The following is a 22649-nucleotide window of genomic DNA, read 5'->3' on the forward strand; positions in this document are numbered from 1 at the left end:
GGCTCTGGACGCGCAGGTTCAGTGGCCATGGCTCATGGGCCCAGCCGCTCCGCGGCATGTGGGATCTTCCCAGACCGGGGCACGAACCCATGTCCCCTGCATCAGCAGGCGGACTCTCAACCACTGCGCCACCAGGGAAGCCCATGATCTGACTTTTTTAAAAAGATAATTTGCTGTGAATAAAATGGACTGTGTTAAGGCCAGAATGAGGGTAGAAAGTCTAATTGCAGTAGTCCAGCTAAAAGACTGTGGTTTCGATTGAGATAATAATAGGAGTGGTGATAAATGAAAGACTTATGAAATTTTTTGGTGATAAAGTTGATAGGCTATTCATTAGATGTGGGGGAATGGTAAGGAAAGAGGGATCAGAGATGACTTCTGGACTTTTTTTGGCTTGAACCAACTGCGTGTATGGGGATGCCTTTTATTGAGATAGGGAAGCCTGTGGTACATTTGCATATTGGGGTGTGGTTTGTGACAGAAATCACTAACTTTGTTTTTCTTTAAAATATTTATTTGGCTGCACCAGGTCTTAGTTGCAGCATGCAGGATCTTCCCTGCGGCATGCGGGATCTTTTAGTTGAGGCATGTAGGATATTTAGTTGCGGCATGCAAACTCTTAGTTGCAGCACATGGGATCTAGTTCCCTGACCAGAGATCGAACCAGGGCCCCCTGCATTGGGAGTGCACAGTGTTAGTCACTGGACCACCAGGGAACTCCCAGTAACTGTTTTTGGTTAGGTTGAGTTTAAAATGTCTATTAGGATAGCCAATAGATGCAGGCAACTAAATGTGAGTCTGCGGTTTAGGTAAAATGTCAGGGATGGGGATATGAATTTGAGAGTCCATGACTTGAAAACAGTATTTAATCTATTACCTAAAGATAGCTGTTGAAAGAAAAGATAATTGGGATACTTCAGAACTCTCCTCTGGGCCTCAGGAAGAGGTCCTGAATGAGAAGAACAGCAGTAAAGGAAACTGAATGGGAATACACATCAAGGAAGAAGCCAAGAGAAGCATTTCATAAAGTAGTATTTCATCAACTGTGCCAAATGAAGCCAAGAGGTCAATAAAGATCAGGACTGAGAAAGAGCCATAAGATTTGGCAAAAAGGAGGTTTCTGGTCACTGTGATCACTGGAATAGAAGAGATGCTTGAGGAAATAATAGGCAGCAAAAGAAGATTACAATTCTCCCCAAATTTTGCTGTGAAAGAGAGTATAAAAATGGGGTAGTAGCTAGAGAAGAATATGAGGATAATGGAGATTTTTTTTTTTTTTAAAGAATGGAGACATTAGAGTATATACGTATATATTAGTGAGAATGGTTTAGTAAAAAGGGAAAATGCTGGAAGGGGAAGAAAAAAGGGCCACTCCTTTGATAGGAACAGAGAAACATTAATTTTTTAAAAATATTTATTTATTTATTTACTGGCCATGTTGGGTCTTCATTGCTGCCCACGGGCTTTCTCTAGTTGTGAGTGGGGCTACTCTTCGTTGTGGTGCACAGACTTCTCATTGAGGTGGCTTCTCTCGTTGCAAAGCATGGGCTCTAGGGGCACAGGCTCAGTAGTTGTGGCACACGGGCTCAGCTGCTCCTCGGCATGTGGGATCTTCCCAGACCAGGGCTCGAACCCGTGTCCCCTGTATTGGCAGGTGGATTCTTAACCACTGCACCACCAAGGAAGCCCCAGAAACGTTAGGTTTAACAGAAAGAATGAGTGTATAGGTACAGATTGCAGATATGGCAAATTTGGTGGAAGAAAATGGAGTTACCATTACATTCCTTCTATTTTCTCAATGAAATTGGAAACAAGATTATAGGTGAGGAGGGAGAGGGATGCAGATTTGAAAATATGAAGGAAAATTAAATTAGTTGTTTAGCAGAAAGAAGAAATTTACCTACCAGGAAACTAGAATGATTGTTAGGCACTGGTAAATGTTCATTTGAGATTTGTGGTCAAGAATTTAAAATGACTGGACAGCTACATGTAAAAGAATGAAATTAGAACACTCCCTAACACCATACACAAAAATAAACTCAAAATGGATTAAAGACCTAAATGTAAGACTGGACCGTATAAAACTCTTAGAGGAAAACATAGGAAGAACACTCTTTGACATAAATCACAGCAAGATCCTTTTTGACCCACTTCCTAGAGAAATGGAAATAAAAACAAAAATAAACAAATGGGACCTAAGGAAACTTAAAAGCTTTTGCACAGCAAAGGAAATCATAAGCAAGACAAAAAGACAGCCCTCAGAATGGGAGAAAATATTTGCAAACGAAGCAATGGACAAAGGATTAATCTCCAAAATATACAAACAGCTCATGCAGCTCAATATCAAAAAACCAAACAACCCAATCCAAAAATGGGCAGAAGACCTAAATAGACATGTCCCCAAAGAAGACATAACAGAAGAGGCACATGAAAAGATGCTCAACTTCACTAATTATTAGAGAAATGCAAATCAAAACTACAATGAGGTATCACCTCACACCAGTCAAAGTGGGCATCATCAGAAAATCTACAACAACAAATGCTGGAGAGGGTGTGGAGAAAAGGGAACCCTCCTGCACTGTGGTGGGAATGTAAATTGATACAGCCACTATGGAGAACAGTATGGAGGTTCCTTAAAAAACTAAAAATAGAACTACCATATGACCCAGCAATCCCACTACTGGGCATATACCCAGAGAAAGCCATAATTCAAAAAGACATGCACCCCAATGTTCATTGCAGCACTATTTACAATAGCCAGGTGATGGAAGCAACCTAAATGTCCATCAACAGATGAATGGATAAAGAAGATGTGGTATAGGCTTCCCTGGTGGCACTGTGGTTAAGAATCCACCTGCCAATGCAGGGGACACAGGTTTAAGCCCTGGTCCGGGAAGATCGCACATGCCGTGGAGCAGCTAAGCCCGTGCGCCACAGCTACTGAGCCTGTGCTCTAGAGCCTGCAAGCCACAACTACTGAGCCTGCATGTCACAACTATTGAAGCCCGTGTGCCTAGAGCCTGTACTCTGCAACAAGAGAAGCCACCGCAATGAGAAGCCTGCGCACCACAACGAAGAGTAGCCCCTGCTTGCCGCAACTAGAGAAAGCCCACGCACAGCAACGAAGACCCAATGCAGCCAAAAATAAATAAATTTATATATATAAAAAAAGATGTGGTATATATATATACAATGGAATATTACTCAGCCATAAAAAGGAACGAAATTGGGTCATTTGTAGAGATGTGGATGGAACTAGACACTGTCATACAGAATGAAGTAAGTCAGAAAGAGAAAAACAAATATCGTATATTAACGCATATATGTAGAATCTGGGAAAATGGTACAGATGAACTGGTTTGCAAGGCAGAAATAGAGACACAGATGCAGAGAACAAATGTATGGCTACCAAGGGCGGAAAGTGTGGGGTGGGATGAACTGGGAGATTGGGATTGACACATATACACTAATATGTATAAAATAGATAACTAATGAGAACCTGCCGTATAGCACAGGGAACTCCACTTCGCTGTACAGTAGAAACCAATACAACATTGTATAACAACTATACCCCAATTAAAAAAAAAAGAATTTAAAATGAGACCAATACACACAGCTGCGTTTTTCTCCAGCTACATTTAAACGATCAATACTTGGATGCAGGTACAGAGTGTGAGCAGAGAGCTGGATTTAACCAGGGTTGAGGTTCTGCCAGGTGAATACAATATAGTGGATGATGTAGGGAGTAGAAAGTAAGATATGAGCCAGGTGCTTAGTCAGTTAATGAGTGATAGGGAGTGACTAAAAAGTCTGAGGTGAGAACACTAAGGAGGCTCAAGAGGTAGAAAAAAAAAATTGGAAGACATGAATCCGAAAGCAGCTTTTTGAAGGAGGGGGAATATGGTTTGGAAGTAGCAATGGGAAGAAAGGATAACAGCCTTGTCTTTAGGACCAACCTGTGGCTTCCTCATTTCTCATATCCCTACCTGAGAGTGAAAGTCTGCAACAATCTTTGAAGCTAGTTTTCAATATAAGAAGAAACCTCTTTCTTATAGGCATAAGGATTTATAAGAGTACAAACTAGATTCAGAGACAAGTTTAGGAAACGAGTATTAAAATATCCTCAAAGGTCAATACTTCTTTTTAACTACTCAAATCCCAACTAACTGTAGCTCAGGTCCTTCTTTGGCTAGTTGAGAATAATGTACTATTTTACTTTTATATACTTGGTATAGCTAGAGCCTTCCCTTTAGGAAACAGTAGTTTTAATCTAAGTACCTAGTTCCTTTCCCAGATCATATTTGGCTACTCTGCTAGCATACTTCTTTGCTGTGGTGGTTCCCACTTTGAAAAGCTTTACACAACCAGCTCCTTGCTTTTTAACCATTCCCTGTCTCCTACCTAGACACGTAGATTCCATTTTTCAATGTATTATTTGAGCCCAGAGCACTTCTGTCAACCTTGGAAGGCACCAGTTGATGTAACAAATAGGGCAATTCCAAACGTACAGTCTGCTTTACAGACGTTTGCTTCTAACTTGTCACCTGGAACTCTGAAATATTTTTTTCTCAAACAAATTATAAGTGATGGTTAAGTTTCCCAGCTAGCCTTATGAATGCCACATCTCCTTAAGTGAGCTGAGCTGCAATAGTAGGTTACTCTGTATGCCTGTGTTTAAAAAAAAAAAAAATTTCTTCTTTCTTGGTATAGATCCTAGTCAAAATGTCTAAATGAATGAAATTTATTTCTGGACTCTACCCTACCTCCTTTTCTGTACTCTCGCGCATCTTCTAATGCCTTAAGCTCCAAATGCTATACTTCCCTACTTTCAGCCTATTCTGCACACCTCTTGCCCCCAAGTACTTCTAGGCTTCAGAATCAGAACCACTTCCCACTTCCCCCAAATTCCCAGTTTTTCAATTTATAGTGAAGCTTCCCTTAACTTAGAAAGAACATAATGTCTTTAATAAACAGTACACATAACTATCATCTAAATGAGTGAGTATGTTAACCTAAATAAGCCCTGGGAGAAATTTCAGCCGAAGTATCAAAAGTAAAGTGAAATATTTAGGAAATGTTAGGAAAAGCACTCTGTCTGCCAATTGCAGGGAAATTATGAATTGGTAATGCAGTTCCTTTACTTTTGAACACAAACTTAGTTGCTTAACATTTTTCCTCAGGGGTTTCATGGAAAGCAACAATGGAAATTCAGCCTAAATGGAGAAACACAGAAACCATACAAGCATCACATAAAGGTACACACAATGGGGTAATTTTCCTCAGGCTTAACATATCAACTCAATCTTCCTACAACTAAGTTATTTTTACAAACTTGAACTAGATCAATACACATACCTTCTCTTTGCTCTTTTAATTTCTTTCGGAAAACCTCAGCCCGGATCTCCTCAAAGGAGAATTCCCCCACTCCTGCATAAATCTTCTCCTTACAATACATCATTTTCTCTTTCTTCTCCTCAGACTCTTGCTGAAGGCTTTGAACTCTTTGCAGGAGATCTCCTTCTTCCTTTCTAGGCTTTCTTGTGCTTAGAATGTGGTTTATACTGGGTTCAATTTTACATGGTGTCCTAAAAGAAGCAAGATAATTATTATTCACCATACAGATCAAATGAGTTATTTCTTACGTTTTGACAGAACACAGGGACAATGTCAGTAGTGAGGCTATATGTGATCGATTCCAAAAAAACAAAAACAAAAAAGACTGAGAAAACAGGCTAAAAATAATTTACATGGTCCATCAACAATTATGTTCTGAGTACTACTATGATGAAGAAGGAAATTATGTGTAAGTTAGGGTCATCATATAGCTTTTATTACTTATAGGTAAAAATAAATCTGAATACCATACCTTTTTTTAAAGGAGGTAATATTTTTATTTTTATTAAAAAAATTGTTTTTATTGAAGTATAGTTGATTTGTGTGTTAGTTTCAGATGTACAGCAAAGTGATTCAGTTATATATATATATATATATTTATATATATATATTCTTTTTCAGATTCCTTTCCCTTATAGGTTATTACAAAATATTGAGTATAGTTCCCTGTGCTATACAGTAGGTCCTTGTTGGTTATCTATTTTATATATAGTAGTGTGTGTATGTTAATCCCAACCTCCTAACTTATCTCTCCCCTCATCTTTCCCCTTTGGTAACCATAAGTTTGTTTTCTATGTCTGTGGAAATATCTAAATCAAAGCCAGTGTATGAAATGAAGTTAACTTATGCAATACAGCCCATTTTCCATTGTTTAGCACCCCAAAGAATTAGAGTTAGGAATATAGCATTTAGGGAACTGATGATGTGAAATTCAATGTTCTCAGCTGAGGGGGAAGAATGAGAGTGGTAATATAGGTTTGAAAAGAATGAAGCATAAAGTACCTCAGTCGGGATAGGGCAGATGTTCTCAATCCGGACAATGGATCAGAATCACTTATATATCTTTTATTTTCTTATGTACCTTTTTACAACTAAAGATACCTGGTCTTCACCTCAGATACACTAGATCAGAACCTTTAATGGCCCAAGCATCTACATGCTTAAAAGCCTTCCTCAACTTGCTCAACTGATAAAAGACCCTATGAAAATCCTACACAAACATCATACCTAGCATATATGAAGGGTTATAGCTTAGTTATGAGGAAACTCTTGCAATGGGGCGCAAAATACGACCTAATATTAGAACTCCACAATGTTACATATTAGACTGAATCTCAGACTGCCTGATTATTTAATCATCATCTATCATATTTTTTCTTATAAACAGAAATGCCAAGGGTAGGGAAGAAAAAGACATCCAGAAAGAAAAAGCAGGTTACGAGGAAAAACTGCCATAATTTCTCATTACTGTCAATAACAAAGGTAGAACACCTCATTTAAATCACAGTGACTGTCTTTGACTACAGCAATGTAAATATAAACCTATTGAGTTTATTCCTTAATAATACTAACAAATAGTCTTTTAGCCCTAACATACTCAAAAAAATATAGATGTAAAGGAAATAAAACTTTGGTTTACCTTCATCCCCACAAAGAAGAAAATGCCTTTGGGAACTAGGATAGGTGCCCCTGCCCACTCTTCATAATTCCCACCTCAAAATATCTGGAAACCAAACTCACATAACTGGCTGTTGTGCAGTCTCTTCCACATATGGAGTAAAACTGGGAAGCACAGAGGGTACAGCTGTCATAGAAGCTGTATTGCCACGAGGCTGGCGATGAAGAAGAAAACTAAAATTACCATGGTTTTACATTGACACAACATATGCAGACCATGCCTAATTATTCAAGAGGAATTAAAAGAGATGCTAAAAATACTCCCCTACTCTAACTCTGAAGTCTTTGTTATGTCAGCAAATAAACTGGATCTAAGAGTCCTTACCCTGTATTCCAAAGGCCTGCCTGTGTTCCAAGGGCCAGCTTGCAGCTCATTCTCTTTGGCCCTGGACACAGGAGGTGCTATCCATGGCTGCCCTGTAGGCCTAGATGACTCCGCTCCAGAAGGTTCATCAGCATTTTCATCAAAAACAGTAATTCTAGAATTACTTTGCATCTGTTGAGGAACTGGATTTTGGAGTCCTCTGTTCTGCCTTGGAGCTAAGAGAAAAATATTAAAACTTCATGTAAAATCTTTAATTATCAATTTAGATGCCCAAGAAGGTATACCTACTTCCTTCCCAAATCAAGGAGATTACTTCTACTACCACAGAATCAGAAATTTTTAAAAATAATAATTTTAAAAACCTTAATGGATCAAATTAGTAATTTTTAAGTCCAGTCTGTATGTTACTTGTACCCTACCTCTTTTCCCTCACCTGTAATCTTTTATGCATAGATGTCCAAAAAACAAATTCTACATCTTCCTTCAGTCATCATTCTAACATTGCCTAATTTTACCAAACTAACTTAATCTTAATCTTCATTTTTCAGTTTAAAACTTTCTCTCAATGGAAATCAGTTGAAATGCACTGAATCTAGACAAAACAAATTAGCCCACTTATTAGTGGTATTCTCTTTAGTGGGGCTGCTTATTAGAATCAAGCTTCATCATGATCTGGATGAAATATTCTTTAAGACTATATTCCTTATACCCTAGTTCTCAGATCTCCAAGGAACATTCTGAGTATTAATTTTTATTTATTTTTGGCAGCGTTGGGTCTTTGTTGCTGCACACGGACTTCTCATTGCAGTGGCTTCTCTTGTTGGGGAGCCCGGGCTCCAGGGCGCACGGTCTTCAACGGTTGTGGCGCACAGGCTCTAGAGCGCAGGCTCAGTAGTTGTGGTGCATGGGCTTAGCTGCTCTGTGGCATGTGGGATCTTCCCAGACCAGGATTCAAAACCCATGTCCCCTGCATTGGCAGGCAGATTCTTAACCACTGTGCCACCAGGGAAGTCCCCATTCTGAGTATTAAAAGTTGATATCAGGAAAGGGATAAGAGATCTTTTAAAAATCTGGTCTACATGTCTAACTGCTATAAATTTGGTTAATAATTATTTATCTTTGTACCTTCCACTCAATTTTGCTGTAAACCTAAATTTCCCTAAAAAATAGTGAATTTTTAAAAAAGCTACTACCGATCATCTTTAGGTATACAAAGAGAGCCCAATTTCTGACCCCTCAAAAGCTGAAGACCAAGTTAAAACATTCTTTGAGGATTTGGTACATGTAAGCTTTACTTTGATAATACTTGCTATATTATTGCATATATTCTTTCAACTAACAACTAAAACTGAGAAACTCTAGATGCTCCCTGTATATTAGGTTAGGTTTTTTTCTCTCTCTCTCTCTCTTTTTTTTTTTTTGCATTATAAGGGCCTCAGAATGGGGTTTTCTTAATTAAGAGACAAAATGCTGACATGTTTTAGTGATACTGCACACTGTGATCTCAGTTCTCCTTAGACTTTTCTTTTTTGCTACCTAGTACTCAGAACAGAAGGACAATATCCACATATATATTTATACATGTTCTCCTTACATAATTTGCCTACCACCTGAGACTAAGAGCTTCCCATAATAACATTTAACAAACTTACCCTTGAGAGCACCTCCTACACGGCTGATTGGAGCTCTTGCTGTCTTTTTCCCTTTGCTTTTTAGTTCAGCCAATGTGCTTCGTTGTGGTACAGAAGTTCCAAAAACTTCCTCCTCCTCTTCTTTCTCAAGTGCCAACAGAGTTTGCCGAGACACTCGAGCTTGGAATTGTCTAAAGTAAGAGAATGGACAATTAACATTTGGTGAGATGAACACTACTCACCAGATTCAAATTTCTTAATTTGTTAAACAAGGGCGAAAAGTGGGATAGGGGAAGAAATATATACAAACAGCCAAAAGAAAGTGTTTACTCTCTCAGGAATAAAGAAAGCCACCTTGAAATCAGAAAAGGTTTTGGCTAGAATGATTTAGCTCCCCCTCTGTATGTCCAAATTTGACCAATTAAAAATACTCTGAAGAGCACCAGTAGGTTGATCTCAGGATCAGATCAGGATGTCTAAGATTAAGATCATAGAATTTATTAAGATCAGAGTTTCCCATCAACTTTTTAAATTCACAAAATAGTTGAAAGAGTAAATGAGCACCCATATACCCTTTACCTAGATTCACTAATTGTTAACATCTTGCCACGTCTATTTTTATCGCTGCATGTCTTTCTCTCTCTACATAGAATCCCCACCCTACACCCTACCCCACCATTTTTCCTGAATCAGATGAAATGAAGTTGCATCCAACAGGACATTTTACTTTAGCAAAGCTGGCAGAAGTTCGAAAATTAAACTTCCTGTGCTGCTGCCCAAGTTTCAAGCATTATCAAAAGAGTAAAAAAACCGAATAAACTGCAAATGCTGGCCAAGATGGAACGAGCTCATGATAGCTTCTCTCTCTCTCACTGATTAGAATTAAAAACTCTAGACAAAATACAAGAAAGCAACTGAGGCCTCTGAGACATAAACAAAAGCAAGTGGACTGTGGAGAGGGGTCAAACTTGAAGAAACAACCCACACAGGGCTGCTTCCTGGTTTTGTTTTGTTTTGTTTTCCCCTTCATCTCTTTTCCTTACTTTGAATTGTTACACTGGTGCTGTGGGAAGCTAAAACTCCTAGAGAAACTTCACCTTTCTGGCCAGAGGACTGGGAAAACGGGACTCTGAGGGCCAATGAGTATGGGAGAAACACTGGAGAGGATGAGCTGAAGAAAGGGATCTCCTAATTCTATACATGAATTGGCACAAGCTCTGGACTCACCCCTGAGCTATGCATACACAGGGCAGACCCAAAGCAGCAGAGAAAAGGCTTTGAGAATTGAACTATAGTATAAACCACTGCTCAAGTCCTAGACTAACCCCAGAGCAACAGACACATGGGACAGACCCAAAGGTCTGTGGAAAACTGAACTGACACTGGAACCGCTACCCATATAAGATGAAAAAGAAATTATGATATCTGAAGGTTAGTTACCTAATAAGACAAAAACATCAACATTCTCCAGAGAACATCAACCAACAGGACCTAGAGTCGAATAATTCAGGATAAATGTCCAGGATATAATCCAAAATTATGTCACACACGAAGAACTGGGAAAATGTGACCGATTCTCAAAGGAAAAAAAATCAACAGATACAAATATCAAGTGACCCAGGTGTTAGAGTTTTCAGACAGAGATTTTAAAGCAGCTATTATAATGATGCTCCATAAGATAAAGGTAAAAACATTTGAAATGAGTGGAAAGATAGTTCTCAGCAGACACACAGAAAGTATGAAAAAGAATCAAATGGAAATTTTAGACCTGAAAAACATAGTATCTGAAATAAAAAATTTACTGGATATACTCATTATCAGAATGGAGAAGACAGAAAAGAGTAAATGAACCTGAAAACAAATAAATAAAAATTGGCCACCCTAAAGAACATAAAGAATAAAGGTTAAAAATTTTTTTTAAATGAACAGAGCTTCAGGGACCTGTGGGACAATATCAGAAAGTCTAATATGTGTAACTGAAGTCCCAGAAGAAAAGGTATAGACACGTATTTTTTTTTTTTTTTTTTTTTTGTGGTGTGCGGGCCTCTCACTGTTGTGGCCTCTCCCGTTGCGGAGCACAGGCTCCAGACGCGCAGGCGCAGCGGCCATGGCTCACGGGCCCAGCCGCTCCACGGCATGTGGGATCCTTCCGGACCGGGGCACGAACCCGTGTCCCCTGCATCGGCAGGCGGACTCTCAACCACTGTGCCACCAGGGAGGCCCTAGACACGTATTTTTAAAATAATGGCTGAAAACTTTTCAAATTTTGTGAAAGGCATGCATTTACAAATTCAAAAAGTGCAGTAATCCCCAAATGGATTAAACATAAAGGTAATCACACTTAGACACATCACGATCAAACTGCTGAAAAGCAATGTTAAAGAAAAAAATCTTAAACATACCCAGAGAAAATCAACACATTACAAAAAATGGGGAAGAGCCATTCAAATGACTACAGGTTTCCCATCAGAAATCATGGAGTCCAGAAGACAGAAACATGTTAAAAGAACTGTTACCCAGAATTCTACATCCAGTGAAAATATCCTTCAAGAATGAAGATGAATAAAGACATTCTCAGATGAAAATAAAACTAAGATAATTTTTTGGCAAAAGACTCATTCTAAATGAATGGCTAAAAAAAACCCTCACTGGGCTGAAAGGAAATGATACCAGAGGAGAATTTGGAATTTCAGGAATAAAGAAAGAACAAAAATGGTAAATATAAAAGATTATTTTTCTCCTAAGTTCTTTAAAATATGTATGGCCGATGAAAGCAAAAATTATAACATTGTCTGATGGGGTTTTCTTTTTTTAAAAAAATTTATTTATTTTATTTATTTATTTTTGGCTGTGTTGGGTCTTTGTTGCTGCACATGGGCTTTCTCTACTTGCAGCGAGCAGGGACTACTCTTCCTTGCGGTGCGCAGGCTTCTCATTGTGGTAGCTTCTCTTGCTGTGAAGTACAGGCTCTAGGTGCGTGGGCTTCAGTAGATGTGGCACGTGGGCTCAGTAGTTGTGGCTCGTGGGCTCTAGAGCACAGACTCAGCAGCTGTGGCTCACGGGCTTAGCTGCTCTGGGGCATGTGGGATCTTCCCAGACCAGGGATCGAACCCGTGTGCCCTGCATTGGCAGGCAGATTCTTAACCACTGCGCCACCAGGGAAGCCCCTGATGGGGTTTTCAATGTATGTAAATATAATACATACAACCAGTATATCAAAAAAGTAGGGAAGATAAAGAACCTATATGGTTATAAAGCTTCTATATTTTACATGAAGTGGTAAAATATTAACTCTAAGTAGACTGTGAAAGGTTAGATATGTGTATAATATACCCTAGAGCAACCACTAAAAAAGTAACAAAAAGCCAATAAAATAAATTTAAATGAAATAATAAAAAAAATTCAAATAATCCAAAAGAAGACAGGAAAGGGGCAACAGAGGAACAAAAGACAGAGAACAAACTGAAAACAAATAATAACAGATCTAAATCCCCCAAAATTGATAATTCCATTAAAATGTTCTAAATATACCACATAAAAGATACTGCGAGAACTGAGAAAAACACAACACCCAACTCTTTAGTGTGTAAGAACCACTTTAAATATAAAGACATTGACAGGTTAAAAGCGAAAGGAGCAACCTGATTAAAAAATGGGCAGAAGACCTTAAAAGGCTTTTTTCCAAAGAGGAAATGCAGATGGCCACAAGGCACATGAAAAGATGCTTAACGTCACTAATCATCAGGGAAATGAAAATCAAAACCACAATGAGGTATCACCTCACACCTGTCAGAATGGCTATCATCAAAAAGAACACAAATCACAAATGTTGGCAAGGATGTGGAGAAGAGGGAACCCTTGTACACTGTTGTAGGAATGTAAATTGCTGCAGCCACTATGGAAAAGAGTATGGAGGTTTCTCAAAAAACTAAAAACAGAACTACCATATGACCCAGCAATTCCACTCCTGGGTATATATCCAAAAAAACCAAAAACACTAATTTGAAAAGATAAATGCACTCCAGTGTTCAGAATAGTGTTATTTTCAATTGCCAAGATACGGAAGCAACCTAAGTGCCCACCAACAGTTGAACGGATAAACAAGATGTGGTATACATATACAGTGGAATACTACTCAGTCATAAAAAAAGAATGAAATCTTGTCATTTGCAACAACATGGATGAACTTGGAGGGGATTATGCAAAGTGAAATAAGTCAGAGAGAGAGACAAATACTGTATGATATCACTTATATGTGGCATCTAAGAAATACAACAAACTAGTGAATAAAATAAAAAAGAAACAGACTCACAGATATAGAGAACAAACTTGTGGTTACCAGTGGGGAGAGGAAAGGGAGAGAGGCAACATAGGGGTAGGGAATTGGAAGGTACAAACTATTAGGTATAAAATAACCTACAAGGACATATTACACAACACAGGGAATATAGCCAATATTTTATAATAACTATAAATGGAGTATAACCTTTAAAAATTGTGGATCACTATATTGTATACCTGTAACTTTTATAATACTGTACATCAACTATACTTCAATAAAAAAAAGAACTTCCTTTGTTAAAAAGAAAAAAGTAAAAGGGAATCCACACAAAAACCTGTAATGTAAATGTTTATAGCAGCATTATTTCATAATTGCCAAAAAATAAAAACCTAAATGCCCAATAAGTGATGAATGGATAAACAAAATGTGGTATGTCCATAGAATGACATATTATTCAGCAATAAAAAGGAATGAAATACTGATATATGCCACAACTATGTTCATCTATGATGAACCTTGAAAACATGCTAAGTGAAAGAAGCCAGTCACAAAAGACCACATAATGTAGGATTCCATTTACGTGCAATGTCCAGAAGAGGCAAATGCAGAGAGAGAAAGCAGATTAGTGGTTGCCTGGAACTGGGGTGAGTGGGAATGGGGAGTGACTGCTAATAAGTATGGAATTCATTTTGGGGTGTTAAAAATGTTGTAAAATTAGATTGTGGCAATGGCTGCACAACTCTAAAACTGTTAAAAAAAAAAAAAGTAAAGAAAGGAAAAAAATGTAACATGCAAACTAAAGAAAGCTGGACTGCCTATATCAATATCAGATTAAGCTGATTTCAGAACGAGTATGATCAGGGATAAAGATGAACATTATATAATGATAAAGGGATCAATTCTAAATGTGTATAAACCGAACAAGAGAACTTCAAAACATATGTAGCAAGACTAATATGAGCTCAAAGAAGAAACATAAACTCACAATAAAAGAGGGAATCCCCTGGTAGTCCAGTGGTTAGGATTCTGCGCTCTCATTGGCGAGGGCCCAGGTTCAATCCCTGGTTGGGGAACTAAGATCTCACAAGCCACGCGGCAAGAAAAACGAACAAACAACCAAACAAACAAAACAAATAAAAGAAACTTCGAAATTCCTCTCTCAGTAATTGACAGAACAAGTAGACAGAAAATCAGCAAGGATACAGAAGACCAGAACAGATTACCAATCAACTTGACCTAAATGACATTTACAGAACATTTTACTCCAAAACAGCAGAAAAGACATATTTTTCAGGTATACAGAAAACATTCACCATGATAGACCATATTCTGGGCCATAAAATGAACCTTAATAAATTCAAAAGAATCGAAATCATACAAATTATGTTCTCTGATCATAATGGAATTAAACTAGAAATCAGTAACAGGGAGATATCTGAAAAATCTCCAAACACGTCCTAATTAAACAATACACTTCTATATAACCCGTGGATCAAAAGGAAGACATAAAGAAAATTTAAAAATATTTTGAACTGAATGAAAATGAAAACATATTATATCAAAGTTTGTGGGATACGGCTAAAGCAGTGCTTAGACAGAAATTTTTTATATTAGAAAAGAAAGTTCTAGAAATCAGTGCTCTAAGTGTCACCTTAAATTAGAAAAAGAAGGGCAAGTTAAACCCAAAGCAATCACAGAGAAGGAAATAATAAAGAGCAGAAATTAATAAAATTAAGAGCAGAATATCAATTAAGAGAAAAATCAATGGAACCCAAAGCTGATTCCCTAAAAAGATCAAGAGAAATCAATAAACTTCTACCCAGACTGACAGAGGAAAAAGAGAAGGCCAATATCAGGATTATCAATATGAAAAATGAAAGAAGGGGGGTTACTACATAACCTACAGACATTAAAAGGATAATAAAGGAATACTATGAACAATTCTATGTCCATAAACTCATCACTTGGATGAAATGGACCAATTCCTTGAAAGACAAAAACTACCAAAGCCCACTAAGAGAAATCAAAGATCTAAATAAATGGAGAAATATACCTTGTTCATGCACAATATTCATCAAAATCCCAGGAAGCTGATTCTAGAATTTATACACAAAGTCAAAGGAACTAGAAGACTTAAAAAGAACAGTTAGAAGACTCATATTACCTGATTTCCAGACTTACTATAAAACTCCAGCAATCTAGATAGTGTGATATATACCAATGATAGACAGAGATCAATAGAACAAAACAAAGTAACAGAGATAAACCTATACAAATATGATCACTTGCTTTTTGACAAAGATGCAAAGGTAATTCAATGCAGAAAGTCTTTTCAACAAGTGGCACAGGAATAAATGGAGACTCATATGCAAAAAAAAAAAAAAACCCAGCCTTGATATCTTCTACAAAAATTAACCCAAAAATGGATCACAGGGCTTCCCTGGTGGCGCAGTGGTTGAGAGCCTGCCTGCAGATGCAGGGGACGCGGGCTCGTGCCCCGGTCTGAGAGGATCTCGCGTGCCGCGGAGCAGCTGGGCCCGTGGGCCGTGGCCGTTGGGCCTGCGCGTCCGGAGCCTATGCTCCGCGGCAGGAGAGGCCACAGCAGTGAGAGGCCCGAATAACGCAAAACAAACAAACAAACAAACAAAAAAAAACCTTCAGGATAGGGCCTCCCTGGTGGCGCAGTGGTTGAGAGTCCGCCTGCCGATGCAGGGGATACGGGTTCGTGCCCTGGTCTGGGAGGATCCCATATGCCGCGGAGCGGCTGGGCCCGTGAGCCATGGCCGCTGGGCCTGCGCATCTGGAGCCTGTGCTCCGCAACGGGGGAGGCCACAACAGTGAGAGGCCCGCATACCGCAAAAAAAAAAAAAAAAAAAAAAAAAAAACCTTCAGGATAAAAACATAGGAGTGACCTCTGTGACCTTCAGCTAGGTGGAATTCTTACATATACCAAAAGCATGGTCCATACAAGAAATAATTGTAAGTTAAACTTCTTCAAAATTAAAAACTTTTGTTCTATAAAAAACACTCCCAGACTTAATTTAAGCTGGGAGAAAAGATTTACAAATCACTCATCTGACAAAAGGCTTGTATTTAGAATATATAAAGAACTCTTAGGGCTTCCCTGGTGGCGCAGTGGTTGAGAGTCCGCCTGCCGATGCAGGGGACACGGGTTCGTGCCCCGGTCAGGGAAGATCCCACATGCTGCGGAGCGGCTGGGCCCGTGAGCCATGGCTGCTGAGCCTGCGCATCCAGAGCCTGTGCTCCGCAATGGGAGAGGCCACAACAGTGAGAGGCCCGCGTATCACCAAAAAAAAAAAAAAAAAAAAGAACTCTTACAACTGAAATGCATTATGCTAAATGAAAGCAGCCAGAATCAAGACTATATACTGTATGATTCCATTTATATGACATTATGGAAAAAGCAAAACTATAGGGCTGGAGAATACATCAGTGGTTGCTAGAGGTTGGGATTGTGAGTAGGTGTTGACAACAAAGGGATAACGTGAGGGAATTCTATGGAGTGATGAAATTATTCTATATCTTGATTATGGTAATGGTTACATGTCTCTACTCACTTGTGAAAACGTATAGAACTGTACACCAAAGAGTACATTTTACAGAATGTTAAATGGAAAATATTTAAATATGTCTTTTAAAAAACTGAATAGTAATGAAGTTAACTTGCCAATCCATAGAGAGCACTTTATTCAGATGCAAAACGATTGTTATTAGTTTTAACAAGTTAAGACAAGCTCCAGAGAAGCAGTTTACCGGTGCTGGGACTGCAGTCTTTCCAGTGGTTCAGCCTTCTGTTGAATCCCTTCCTGAAATATCACATCTGCTTTCTTAAAGTTTTCTCTAGCTTCATATTCTTCAGCCCATGAGATATAGAACTGAGCAAGTGAAATGCCAATTCCCTGGTTATGTAAATAACTGTACATATCCAAAGGTTCATTGCATAAATGACCCTGTAACAAATGAAAAGCATTAGCAGTTAACCAATTTCTCTTCACTTACTGAGTGTCTATTATGTGCCAAACAATCATTGGAGATACTATATGTAGTTTCTGCACCGAAAAAAATATATCTATTATAATACAATGTCATAAGGAATATATTGGGAGGACCTAAAACATAGACAAAAGTAAGAGATTAATTTGTAAGAAAAAGAGATAGGGAGGAAAGACTTTAAGGTATGACATTTGAGTGTGGTGCTTAAGGAAGAATAGACTTACATAAGGTAGACAATGGAAAACGAAGGGCATTCTAGGCAGAGAAAATAGCATAAGCAAAGACACTGAAGACTAGAAATTTGTAGGTGTGTAGGCAAGACAGGAGTTTGGGAAAAAAAGGTCTGAACAGTCTTGAAAGTCAAGCTAATCAATTTTAAATATACTTGGTAGTCAATGTTATATGTGTTGGGGTAGGAGAGCTATAAGCAAAGAAATGACATGGTCAAATCTATATTTTAGAAGGGACTTTATAAGACCAGATACAATGTAGATAATTCTAGTAGCAAGAAGGGGAGGAGAGAGGGATCACTAAAAATCCCACACCACTAACAGTTTTATGTATTTTCTTCAGTCTTTGTTTTTCCCTTAGGGAAAAAAAGGAACATATATCATTTTACCCAGGATAAAAGGATTTTACAGTTTTAATCATAATTAAATGTTTTTATTCCATTTGACAGTGCATCATTCATTTTTCCATGCAGCTACTTACTTTTCATTATTATTTTTAAATGGGTGAAAAATGTTCCATCTAGTAGATCTTCCATCATTTAATTATTCCCCTATTTTTTGGATAAACCACTTCTAATTTTGCCTAATATAAATAATTGTATAATAAATATCTTTAAGCATACTGCCTTTCACAATTTACATTATTCCCTTAAATTCCTATAAGTAGAACTATGTTAAAAAGTAAATTGCTTTCTAAGATGGTTGTACAAATTTAAAATGTTAGCAGTTATTCCCAAATATAATTTCACAGATAATACTTATTTTTAAGTTTCTCCTTTCATACAGAAAGTAGCATTTCAGTGTTCTAGTTAGGAGTTCTTTTACTACTGCAGAGGATAACATTTTCTCCTGTTCATTTACCATCTGTCTTCCCCAAAAAAGTAAACTCCACAAAGGCAGAAAACATTGTTATCTACTATATTCAGGTCCCTACCCAGGGTCTGGTAGAAAAAGGCTGAAAAAATGAAATGCTCCATTTATATCTTTGACAAAAACAATTAGTATTTTAATTTATTTATTTATTTATTTATTTATTTATGGCTGTGTTGGGTCTTCGTTTCTGTGCGAGGGCTTTCTCTAGTTGTGGCAAGCGGGGGCCACTCTTCATCGCTGTGCGCGGGCCTCTCAGTATCGCGGCCTCTCTTGTTGCGGAGCACAGGCTCCAGACGCGCAGGCTCAGCAATTGTGGCTCATGGGCCCAGTCGCTCCACGGCATGTGGGATCTTCCCAGACCAGGGCTTGAACCCGTGTCCCCTGCATTGGCAGGCAGATTCTCAACCACTGCGCCACCAGGGAAGCCCCAACAATTAGTATGTTATACTTTAATTTTGCAGTAATTTAGTAAATGCAATTTTTCTGCTTATCCAAATTAGAGATGTTTTCCCATATGTGATGGTGTTTCAAGCAAAGTTATAATTCTCAATGCATTATCAGTATAAGATCCAGTCCTCGATATCTATTACTACAAAAATAAAGCTTAAAATTGACTGCACTTCGTTAACGGCTTTCTGAATAGCTGTGGTACAGCATGGGATAGCCAATACGGATCAGGTTATTCCAGACTGCTGAATGAGATCACTTAAGAAATAACATAAATATCAATAAAAGGATAAGACGGTGAGATTAATAGATTCAAAAGTTAAACCTATCTTTTTGGTAACCTTAAAAAGCCAAATTAAAACAATTTTACATTTTAAACTAAAAATACTGGATATTTTCTAAGAACAAATTTTTCCTTAGCTAGATTGTAGTTATCCTTTATAAAAATAACTCTGGGGCTTTCCTGGTGGCCAATGAAGGAGACACAGGTTTGAGCCCTGGTCCGGGAAGATCCCACATGCCGTGGAGCAACTAAGCCCATGTGCCACAACTACTGAGCCTGCGTGCCACAACTACTGAAGCCTACGCGCCTAGAGCCCGTGCTCCACAGCAAGAGAAACCACCACAATGAGAAGCCAGAGCGCTGCAACGAAGAGTAGCCCCTGCTGGCCGCAACTAGAGAAAGCCGGCGTGCAGCAACAAAGACCCAACACAGCCAAAAATAAAAATAAATAAAATAAATTTAAAAAAACCCTCTGACTGCAGAAATCTTTCTGCAAAGCAAAAGAGTAGTGTGAGAAACCCACCTTTACTCCTCTTGACTAAGAAAGACAGCAAAATAGTTTCATATGGACCTTATTTTCCAGGTGCAAAGTTTAAATTACTGCTGATTACTCTAGGGCTGATAATTTGAATTTGACGGTTATCTAGACCAGTCCTTCTCAGATTACCTGTGGTGAAGGAGACGTGTGTGTGTGTGTGTGTGTGTGTGTGTGTGTGTGTGTGTGTGTGTGTGTGTGTGTGTGTGTGTGTGTGTGTGTGTGTGTGTGTGTGTGTGTGTGTGTGTGTGTGTGTGTGTGTGTGTGTGTGTGTGTGTGTGTGTGTGTGTGTGTGTGTGTGTGTGTTAAAAGTTTCCATTCCGTCGCTGATTTTTTTTTTCCATTGCATTCATCTACTGGTGTATCATAAATTACCACAAATTTGGTAGCATAAAACAATTCAAATTTACTGTCTTACAGTTTTTTGAGTCAGGATCAGTTGGGTTCCCTGTTCAAGGTTTCACCACACTGAAATCAAGGTACTGACTGATATTTTTTTAAAATACAATAAAAAGAGAAGTCACCAGAAAAATGAGGATGTGCTTAGATGTTGTGCCAATGCTAAACTGTTAACAAAATTTCTAAATGCTTACTCTCAATTTTTGTACTTATCTTGAACAGTCTACAGACCATTCTTTCAGGAGTATTGGTTTAGACTATGTCTTTTACTCTATGATAATCACTGCTTTTCAGTACAAGCACCAGGTTAACACAAGTGAACAGAGAAATTATTCCAATTGTTACTTTTAATAGCTCCAACTAAATATAGTCCTAGAAACCTGAGATTAAAAGTCACTTTAGAGGTTTATTTAGTTCAACCTTCTAATAAATCACACATAAGAATATTATATAGAATAGAATGAAGAACAAAATCCATTAGTATACCACCAGGAACCACAGTCTCCATACTAACAAATCTGTTTAGAATTCTTTGTGTGCCATCCTTTGTTATAAATTCCCCTAACTACTATCCCTAAGGTAATTTCACCAACTTGTATAAGGATGCCAAGATATGTCAAATGTCCTGCAGAAATCAAGATAATTATGTCTTCAGGATTCACCTAACTTCCTGTATTAGTAACTATTTGAAGTTTAAGTTAAGTCCTCCCCAAGAGATATATTTTAGCCAGAAATCTTATTAATTTCCAATGTCAGTATTTTATCATATTACAATGGTTGTAAATATTCTGTTATTTAGAATTATCTAATTACTTATTTTTAATAAATTTTTAATTTTAAAATGTATTTTTAATTTTTAATATATTTTATTAAAAAATTTTTTATCCAATATCTAATTCTGTCATCTAAAATTCTATTCTAAATATTTATCACTTGCTTTTTTTTCTAATCTCTTTTAGGATAAAAGCAATGAAATTAATGTCCAAGAAACCCTGGCCATAATTTTTACAAAGACATTTTCATAAAAAAATCCTCAAGAGTGTTCTTAAAAGAACTACATGTCAAGTAAGATAGTACAAAGTGGTCAGGTCAATATTTTTAATTGTAGCAACATACTAGGTGAAAGAAACCCAAAGACAGATGAAAAAAAAACATGACTTTTTTTTTATGGTGAAGATTCAAAAAATGGGAGAAAGGGACACCAGAATCACCTACAAAAGCTTTTCCCCAAACAATCGTACTGCTGCCATGTGTTGGCTCCTACACATCCTCCCCCAGTACAGTTGCATGGCCCAATGATGTTTAAAATCAATAAATAACCCACTCCTACAGAGAAATAAGACAGGCCTTATGACCACTTTTAAAGGGATAAAAAAAACCTTATAGTAAAATCCACCTCTAAAGTAGAAACAATTTAACAAATATTGAATATTTATTAAATGTTTAGTATCTACTGAACGGCTCAGTTTTTTGGTGTACAAGATACCTCTAGAGAAAATCTCTTGGTTTAATATTTTAAACTCAGATGGCACTTGAGAAAGACTTACCAGCTTAAGCCAGAGACTAAGAAATCGAGGATCATTATAATATCGTTTTTCTCCTTGTAGTGCTTCTACAGCTCTTTCTAATAATGTTGACATATTACTCTCCTTCCCGCCCTGAGGATAGTTCTGCTCTGTCCAGTTAATATACCTGAATGAGAAGAGAGGAAAAGAATATTTTTCAAGTTTAACATTATCTTGCTCCAAGACCCATTCTGGACTTTTTAAAGCAGAAACATCTAATATACTGAAAATGTTTATTTAGAGGTCCTCAATGACATGCCCTAAGCCTGTATACCTCAAACTTTTCCAAATATTGCTGACATATACCTGTGGGAAATAATGGGGATGGTGATAGACAGGTATAGCTCACAGTCACACCTCAGGAAGATACACTATGATTATTCTGCTTATTTGTGTCTGCAAAACACTACTCTCTACTCTAACACACTGCTCCACACACCCCAGTTTGAGATGCCTGGCCATAAGGACTCACCTGTTAAGCTTCTATGGCCCTTGTTAAATAAAAAGACTCACCTATCCCAAACATCCAGAGGGTCATTTCCAGCATAAAATCGAATTTCAGATTCAAATGCCCTGAAATTTAAACAGAAAATGTGAGCATAAGCAATAGTGATAAAAGCCAAATGAACAAGTATCACCTTCATTTTTTTTTTCTTTCTTTCTTTTTTTTTTTTTTTTTTCTTTTTTTGCGGTACTCGAGCCTCTCACTGTTGTGGCCTCTCCCGTTGCGGAGCACAGGCTCCGGACGCGCAGGCTCCGCGGCCATGGCTCACGGGCCCAGCCGCTCCGCGGCATGTGGGATCTTCCTGGACCGGGGCATGAACCCGTGTCCCCTGCATCGGCAGGCGGACTCTCAACCACTGCGCCACCAGGGAAGCCCTCACCTTCATTTTTATTCATTACTAAGTGTTTACTATCAACCTAGATAAGTGCACTGGAGTTTGAGGGTTTATTAAACAGAAAGAAAAAGAATAGAAACAATCAGGATTCTGCC

At 38.0% G+C, this 22649-nt stretch overlaps 1 protein-coding gene across 1 annotated transcript in view; it reads right to left on the reverse strand.

Annotated features, from left to right (window-relative positions):
- BUB1B (BUB1 mitotic checkpoint serine/threonine kinase B) overlaps positions 1–22649 on the reverse strand; it is a 57800-nt gene that overhangs the window by 26399 nt on the left and 8752 nt on the right. Inside the window, exons 3-9 of the mRNA XM_082617910.1 lie at positions 22169–22228; positions 21638–21782; positions 17084–17280; positions 9049–9218; positions 7397–7611; positions 7135–7226; positions 5356–5585 (exon numbers count right to left, since the gene is read on the reverse strand). Of these exons, the coding sequence (XP_082474036.1) occupies positions 5356–5585; positions 7135–7226; positions 7397–7611; positions 9049–9218; positions 17084–17280; positions 21638–21782; positions 22169–22228 (1109 nt within the window). The remainder of the gene's footprint in view (positions 1–5355; positions 5586–7134; positions 7227–7396; positions 7612–9048; positions 9219–17083; positions 17281–21637; positions 21783–22168; positions 22229–22649) is intronic.

Source organism: Mesoplodon mirus (genome assembly GCF_964341445.2).
Source record: "Mesoplodon mirus genome assembly, chromosome: 4".
Taxonomy (NCBI): domain Eukaryota; kingdom Metazoa; phylum Chordata; class Mammalia; order Artiodactyla; family Ziphiidae; genus Mesoplodon; species Mesoplodon mirus.